The sequence below is a fragment of the Miniopterus schreibersii genome (genome assembly GCF_964146895.1).
Source record: "Miniopterus schreibersii genome assembly, chromosome: 16".
In the NCBI taxonomy this organism is placed as follows: Eukaryota; Metazoa; Chordata; class Mammalia; order Chiroptera; family Miniopteridae; genus Miniopterus; species Miniopterus schreibersii.
The window spans coordinates 241,448-249,778 of record NC_138116.1 but is presented as its reverse complement, the minus strand read 5'-3'; the positions used below and the strand labels follow the sequence as shown (position 1 = coordinate 249,778).

The window sequence follows — 8,331 nt, the reverse complement described above, 5'->3', positions numbered from 1 at the left end:
GCCCTCATCGGTCCTGGGAGGCTGGACGCCTGGGTGCTCGCTGGCGGCGCAGACCAGTCGCCTTCCCGGTGGACAGCGGTCTGGGCCCCAGCGAGCCCACGTCCCTGGCTGGGCAGTCGGCACCATCCGCGGGTCCCTCTTCGCGTCCCTCGGGCCCCGGTCCCCGTGTTCCGCTGTCCCCCGCCCCATGGAGCAGCTGCTGCGCTCCGAGCTGCGCACGGCGACCCTGCGCGCCTTTGGAAGCCGAGGCGGGGGCTGCATCAGCGAGGGGCGCGCCTACGACACGGACGCGGGGCCTGTGTTTGTGAAGGTCAACCACAGGGCGCAGGTGCGGGACGGCGCGGGGAGGTTGGGCGGCGGAGAGCGGGGTGAAGGGGGATGGGGCCGGGGAGACGGGCGAGGGCGGCCCTTCCTGGTCAGGCCTGGCGTCACTGTCGGGGTCAGCCTGCGGCCGTGGAGCGGACCTCTGCGGACGTCAGGGCTTCATCCGCTGCGGGACCGATTCTCCTGCGTGCGCGGGAGTTTTCGGTGTTGTTTGGCTTAGTTTCTCCACCCATCAAGTGTGGGGGCGGTGAGGCTTGGAGACCCGGGCTGCTGCTGCCGCTCTCCTGCCCCAGCTCTGGGCTCCCATTTCCCGAGGCGCCCCCACCCCCACGCGGTCCTCAGCAGGTGTGAAGAGGCTGGAAGGAAGCCAGGACCCCCAGGGACTCCAGTTCCCTCTACTCTCAGGCCCTGCTTGAGTCTGGACCTGGTCTCCATCTCCTGCTTACACGATTTCTGTTAAATATATATGGAAAATACAACGCTTTACAAGTGGAGCCACAGTGTATGTACCCAGGCCCTGAGAGCAGGCTGGGCCCCTTTGGGGTCCAGCAGTAGTGGGGTGTTGGCTGTGGGCTGGAGGGAATCCAGAGAGACCCCTCCCAGTCCCCTGCAGCACTGTCCAGGTCTGGGATGGACAAGGGCTGGGGGCTGGTCCAGCATCCTTGCTCTGTGGACACTGGGAACCATTGAAGAGTCTGATTTCAGAACCGGAATCCCTCAGAATAATAAGCCCCGCACCCACCCACGGGAAAGCGGGTTTTCTGGAACTGATGGTCCTGGGTGCTTGCAATGCCACGCGGTGGCTTCTGTCCAGGGCTGCAAGCCCCCGCCTGGCTGCAGAGGCCCCCGATGGAGTGGGAGCTCACTGTGGTGCTCTGGACGCAGGCCCGGCAGATGTTTGAGGGGGAGGTGGCAAGCCTGGAGGCGCTCCGGAGCACAGGCCTGGTCCGGGCACCTCGGCCCATCAAGGTTATCGACCTGCCCGGGGGTGGGGCTGCCTTTGTGATGGAGCATCTGAAGATGAGGAGCTTGAGCAGGTGAGAGAGCGTGTGAGAGTGAGAGTGTGAGAGACAGGAGAAAGGGAGCAGCCTCTTGCTGAGCTGCCTGCAGAACTGGGTGGAGGTGCCAGAGGCAGAGGTCCCACCTCCGTGCTGAGCTGTAGAGGGCGTTCTTGGCTTCTGGTGTAGGGCTGGTCTAGGTTAGTTTGGTTCCAGTGAAGCTGCATCGGGTAAGCATGTAGGAACCATCCCTTGCCTGTGTTGTAAGGGGGCCCTTGTGCCAGCTCCATTTGGGGTGAGTGAGGTCTGATCTAGTAACTATCTGAGGTCCTTAAAATTTTTTAAATTATTAAAGTTATGTATATTGCCCGGGCCAGGTAGTTCAGTTGGAGCCCCGTCCCAATACACCAAGGTTGTGGGCTCGATCTCCAATCAGGGCACACGGAAGAAGCAACCAATGATGTGTAAATAAGTGGAGCAAATCGATGTTCCTCTCTCTCTCTCACACCCATCAATAAAAATAAGTAAATAAAAAGTTATATATATTTGTAAAAAAGAAAGAGGTAGAAAATACAAACTCATTGAAGAAGACATAGAGCCACCCGTAAATCCATCAGCAGGCACTGGCTGCCACCCGCATTTTGGTGTTTTATCACCACCCTGTCCTTTTGAATTTTTTAAAATTAGATGTTTGGGATAATATTGGTTAATAACATTATATAAGTTTCAGGTGTACAACTTATAATACAACATCCGCACACTCCACTGCGTGCTCACTACTCAAAGTCTAGTCTTATATCACCTTGTATTTGAGACCCTTTTACCCTCTTCGTCTGCCCCACCCCCTTCCCCTCTGGTATAGTCTTTTTTTACATGTGATATATGTTTGTTTTTACAAAAACTGGGAGATGGTTTTTAACTTAACATTACTTTTTGAGCATTTGTCCCGTAATTCTCAGTACTTCCTAAGGCTTCCGTTGATGCCCACTTGCTGCCCCACTCTTGGTGATTTTACTCTACGTTTTTGGAAAGGGTAACTACCTGCCTTTCAGTTTTCAGTTTAATAGTATGGAGAGTAGTTTTTGAGGTATTTGAAACATTTCTCAAAGTGGAACATGCTAGCAGGTTGTTGATATTTCTTACTTTAATGAGCTGCAATTTCTTCTCTCCTCAGTCAGGCATCAAAACTTGGAGACCAGGTGGCGGATTTGCACCTTTACAACCAGAAGCTCAGGGACAAGTTGAGGGAGGAGGCAAACACAGTGGGTGCGTTCAGATCACCTCCGTGTGCCCTTGACCTAGGTGCATCTACCATGGACTGGTGCTCAGGGTGACATTTCCATGACAGGTTGGATTGTTTGCCATTTCCCTCTACACTCAGTGTGAAAGTGAGATTGTTAAGTAGGAGTTTGATGGAGCTGATAAGCAAATAGAATTGGATCCTGGCCCTTTTATACCCAGCTCTGCTGTCCAGTGCCCTGAGGCTGAGTGTCCTGGCTGACTGCTGCCTAATTGCTAAGGGGGAGTGGTACGTCCTCAGATCACCCACATTCCAGTAGTGCAGCCAGGCTTGTCCTGATGCTCTGCCCGGGTCTTGCATTTAAGAGAAAGACAACATCTCTTCCTGTTGATAGGCCGGAGGGCTGAGGGTGCTGAGTCCCAGCATGTGAGCAAGTTTGGCTTCCACACAGTGACGTGCTGTGGCTTCATTCCTCAGGTGAGTGCCCTGGTTAGGATGCATCTGCTTAGCTGATGGCCATTCCTAACACCCCAATGCTGGGCACCCCTCCCCTTGTATGAACAGTGTGCCAGTCCACTGGCACCAGGAAGATTGACCATGTGATTTCTAAAAGCAGAGGGTGAGCTGTGATACCTGGGATGGGGGAGTTGAGCTGGGGGAGGGGGTTGGGAAGCTGTGGGGCTGGTGGAAGAGCATTCAAGCAGAAGGAACAGCAGGTGTAAAGGCCATATTTCAGGAGGGCACATGATGAATGGGGGATGGTGGGGGAGACCGAAGCAGCATATGAGGTCAAGGATTAAACCCTGGTCATTCAGTCCCTCTTCTGGGGCCTTTAGAAAATGAATGGTACTATTGAGATGTAATTCACATTACATAAACTTCACTATTTAAAATGTACAATTCAGTGGTTTTTAGTAGACTCACAATGTTGTATAACCATCACCACTATTTAATTTCAGGACATTTTCATTATCCTCAAAAGAAGCCTCATACCCTTTAGTGGTTGCTCTACCCCAACCCCTGATAGCCACTCATCTCTTTCTGTCTCAGTGGATTTTCTTGTGCTGGACATTCCATGTCAGTGCAGTTCCACAAGAGCCAGCCTTTTGTGTCTCTCCTTGGTGTGGGCAGCGGGTGGTGCTCTAGGTTGAGGTCACTGGGACAGGTCTGAGGTAGATTTAGGGATCCTAGCCAAGGGGCAGCCCTCACATGTGGGGCTTGTTAAGACTCCCGAGATCTCTGCAGAAGCCGGGTCCCTGGGGGGTATGCACCGGTCTAGAGCCAGCAGTCATGGCGAGTGGTCCCTGGCAAGCGTGGCTGAGTGTGGCTTTTTGTCCTGCTTCAGATGTTGAGTTTAAGAGCTGTGGGGTCTCCAAAGACTTGGTTGACCACACACAGTGGGTTTTCAAGAACTGAGGAATTGAATCGTATGCAGAACCCCAATGTCAAGCAGATGAGAGGGGCTGGTCCGTGAGGGGCACAGGTGCGAGGGGCACAGGTAGCCCTGGAGTGCCCCTTCGGACTCCACGATTAACAAGCCAACTTAGGTGGGCTGTGGCCCAGCCAGGAAGGGGCCAGGGACAGGAGGACAACCTGGCCCACCTCCCTGTGCTGTGTACTCTGGTCTGGCTTTTCAGTCGGCATAATCATTTTGATAATTTGTCCATGTTGTCGCATGTGTCAAAAGTCTGTTCCACTGTGGGGATAAACCACAGTCTGTTTTATCTCTTCACCTGTTGATGGACATCTGGGTTGTTTCCAGGTCTTGCTTTCACAAATAAAGCTGCTGTGAACCTTTGTGTACAAGAGCCTGTGTGGACAAATGCTTCCATGTATGTTGGGTAAATACCTGAGAAGGAAATCAGTAGGTCATAGGATACGTTCCTATTTAACTTTTTAAGAAACTGCCAAAATATTTTCCAAGTGGTTGGGCCATCTGCATCTCCACCAGCAGCGCTTGAGAGTCCCAGCTCCTCCACATCCTTGCCACACTTGGCTTGTAATTCAGTCTCACTTCATTTTTCCAACTTGTCCGTGTCTGTCACTTAACTAGGGTGTCTAGACCATTCACAGTTAATGTGCTTAGTTGATTTTTTACTTATTTTTTGTTAGTTCTCACTTGAGGATATTTTCTCCACTGATTTTAGAGAGTGAAAAGGAGGGAGGGAGAGAGAAAGAGAGACACATTGATGTGAGAGACACATCGATTGGTTGCCCCCTGCCCGTGCCGCCATCTGGGGCTGGGGATTGAACCTGCAACCCAGGTATGTGCCCTTGACCCGGAGTCGAAACCATGACCCGTCAGTGTGAGGGGCTGATGCTCTAACCACGGAGCCACGCTGGCCCGGGCTAATGTGCTTACTCATATGGTTAGGGCGGACCTGTCACCTTGCTGTTTGTTTTTTATTTGTCCCCTCTGTTCTCTGTGTTCTCCATCTTTAGCTCCTCTCTTTTGGATTAACTATTTTTAATGATTCCATCTTACTTTCGTTGTTGGCTAGCTATAATATTTGCCGTGTTCTTTTAGTGGCTGACCTAGGGTTTAGGCAGGTTCTGTGTATAATTGTCCTGTGACCACCGGCTGCAGCATCAGCCTCCTTTCCCTTGCCGCCCAGGTGAATGAGTGGCAGGACGACTGGCCAACCTTCTTCACCCGGCACCGGCTACAAGCGCAGCTGGACCTCATTGAGAAGGACTATGCTGACCGAGAGGCACGAGAACTCTGGGCACAGCTACAGGTGGGCACTGCAGGTATATCTTCTGAGAGAGGGGCTGTGCTCCTGTGAGCCCACCACATTTCCTCTGGCGTTGGGACCACTGAGTCCTGGAGTGGACCTGGTCAAGTTGTGGGCACATAGGGCCCCACTCTTGATCTGATGGGGAACCTGGGAAGGGGGGGGGACCTGAGGACATGCTTGGCCCCTGAGTACCTTTCACCCCAGAGGTCACCAGGCTCTTAAACCTCAGACTTTGCTCATGTGAAACACAGGTACCAGGATAGTAAAGGGTCGCATTTACTGTTACTTTTCTTGCCCACTTTTAACCAAAGCATGAATGTTTCACCTCTTAGAGCAGATGTGGGCAGAAGATGCCCGAGGGACTGATTTCAAAACAACAACCCAGAATGTTAAAAAACAGAACGTGGGTATCAATCTGGAGTGAGCAGGCATTGACGAGCTGTTATTTAACTCTTTAATGAAGTAACCAGTGGGATACAAAGGAGGTGCAGAAATGGGCTGTGAAATAAAATAGTGGAGAAAGTTTGCTAAGTTAGGTGCAAAAAAATTCACTCGGGTTGTATGGTTCCTATTCTACAGGACAACAAAACCATTACCTAACCTCTGAGGTTCAATACTGTATGGAAACCAGTAGTGTTGTAGAGCTTCTGGGCCTGAGTCCAGTCAATAGTAAGAGAAAGCTCCACTCCCCTGGGGCTTGCTTGGACCCTGAACAAACAAGAGGTCATCTTTGCCGTAGTTCCCCGTATTGGATGAAGAGACTGTGGTGCATATCCTGTTAAGCTGTGTGTCCAATACTTTCCTTAGGTGAAGATCCCGGATCTGTTTTGTGGCCTAGAGATTGTTCCTGCCCTTCTTCATGGGGATCTCTGGTCAGGAAACGTGGCCGAGGACGACTCGGGCCCCCTTATTTACGACCCGGCTTCCTTCTACGGCCATTCTGAGTTTGAACTGGCAATTGCCTTGATGTTCGGTGGCTTCCCCAGGTCCTTCTTCACTGCCTACCACCAGAAGGTCCCCAAGGCTCCAGGGTTTGACCGGCGGCAGCTGCTCTACCAGCTCTTTAACTACCTGAACCACTGGAACCACTTTGGGTGGGAGTACAGAAGCCCGTCCCTGAGCACCATGAGGAAGCTTCTCAAGTAGCAGCCCACCTGTGTCCCTGCCCACCTGCCTGCCCAGCAGATGCCTGGGGGCGCAACAGCAGAGGCAGCTGCAGCGGCTAATAAAGCCATGGGGGTGCTGGGCACGCAACTGCTGTCACCTGTGTCTACATCCTCCATGCACTTGGGCTCATTTACAGGGTGCCTGGGCCCCCCGAAAGGGCTCCAGCGGGCTCATTACACACCACAGTCTCGGGGATACTTGAAGTTTGGATATTTTCATGATAATTGTCTTGAAATTCACACAGACTTGGGGTTTGCTTAGGCCGAAGATGTCCCTGCGGCTCCTGTTTTAGCTCATGCAGAGTTGGGGACCACGAGTTCTGCCCCACTTCTTAAGCAGCACCTCTGGGCTGAGCAGGGCTCCAAGTCCACCCTTGAGGTGGGACAGATGCCAGGAAGGACCCCTGACACTGTGGGTCTGGCATGTGGGCTGCAGCCCCTGCCCAGCCTCTCCCCTCATTTGTCGGCTGGTGTGTTTTCCGCTGGATAAAAAGGAGGGTGAAGGCTGGGAGGGTCTTGGGCAGGGGGTGTGCCCCACAGCTGGGGTGCCTGTGCTGTGCAGGGTGGTTAGGATGCCAGGGCTGGGGACAGGCAGTGCCTGGCAGGGCCTCTGGGCATTGTCCTCCGTGTGTGTCCATAAAGTCAGGAGGAGCGGTTACCAGTCCTCGAAAAACTACCCATTAATTTGTGGCAGTAGGACCCCCCCAAGTTTCTCTCTCCTGTCCAGTGCAGTTGTCTCGTGGGGTTCGTTCCCACCCCTGAGGTATGAGCCTGCTGAGGACTTTCTAGAAAGAAGCCCCCCCCAAACGCTCCCTCTTCGACATTCGAGGGTCCCAAAGGCAAACCGCCACCTTGGGTGGAACCCACGTTTGCTCCACGCGACTCCCATGGGTAAAGGCGGGGGGCAGCTGTGGGGACCAGCGGTGCGGGGGGGCTGCGCGGGAGAGGGTGTGAGGGAGCCAGAGGGCCTGGGCGGAGGGGGGGGCGTCTCCCCTTCCGCCCCCAGGGGGGACTGCACCCCAGCCATCGCCCATCCCAGCGCTCAGGCCTCTCCACTCCTCTCGTCCCCCCACCACGGGCCCAGACCCCCGACACCATGCCCCCCACGGGCCCGCCCCCCACTCGCCCCGCCACGGGCCCGGCCCCCCACTCGCCCCGCCACGGGCCCTGCCCCCCACTCGCCCCCCCACGGGCCCGGCCCCCCACTCGCCCCCCCACGGGCCCGGCCCCCCACTCGCCCCCCCACTGGCCCAGGCCCCGCCTCCGCCCCGCGGGCCCAGGCCCCCCCCACTCGCCCCCCCACGGGCCCGGCCCCCCACTCGCCCCCCCACGGGCCCGGCCCCCCACTCGCCCCGCCACGGGCCCGGCCCCCCACTCGCCCCCCCACGGGCCCGGCCCCCCCACTCGCCCCCCCACGGGCCCGGCCCCCCCACTCGCCCCCCCACGGGCCCTGCCCCCCACTCGCCCCGCCACGGGCCCGGCCCCCCCACTCGCCCCCCCACGGGCCCGGCCCCCCCACTCGCCCCGCCACGGGCCCTGCCCCCCCACTCGCCCCGCCACGGGCCCGGCCCCCCCACTCGCCCCCCCACGGGCCCGGCCCCCCCACTCGCCCCGCCACGGGCCCTGCCCCCCCACTCGCCCCCCCACGGGCCCGGCCCCCCCACTCGCCCCGCCACGGGCCCTGCCCCCCCACTCGCCCCGCCACGGGCCCGGCCCCCCCACTCGCCCCCCCACGGGCCCGGCCCCCCCACTCGCCCCCCCACGGGCCCGGCCCCCCCACTCGCCCCCCCACGGGCCCAGGCCCCGCCTCCGCCCCGCGGGCCCAGGCCCCGCCTCCACGCGCACTGTTTGGACGGCGGCAGCGC

At 56.7% G+C, this 8,331-nt stretch overlaps 1 protein-coding gene across 3 annotated transcripts; it reads left to right on the top strand.

Moving 5' to 3' along the window:
• FN3K (fructosamine 3 kinase) lies at nucleotides 1–6,661 on the top strand. Of its 3 annotated transcripts, XM_081115534.1 has the most exons (7): nucleotides 1–328; nucleotides 730–826; nucleotides 1,210–1,361; nucleotides 2,497–2,588; nucleotides 2,957–3,039; nucleotides 5,178–5,300; nucleotides 6,108–6,562. In XM_081115534.1, the coding sequence occupies exons 2-7, from the start codon at nucleotides 791–793 to the stop codon at nucleotides 6,444–6,446; spliced, it is 825 nt and encodes a 274-aa protein (XP_080971660.1). In that variant the 5' UTR covers nucleotides 1–328; nucleotides 730–790; the 3' UTR covers nucleotides 6,447–6,562. The 3 variants fall into 3 exon arrangements, with proteins under 3 accessions (XP_080971660.1, XP_080971659.1, XP_080971661.1); XM_081115533.1 differs by lacking the exon at nucleotides 730–826 and having other exon boundaries at nucleotides 7–328; nucleotides 6,108–6,661; XM_081115535.1 differs by lacking the exons at nucleotides 730–826; nucleotides 1,210–1,361 and having other exon boundaries at nucleotides 26–328; nucleotides 2,501–2,588.
• The last annotated feature ends 1,670 nt before the right edge of the window (nucleotides 6,662–8,331 follow it).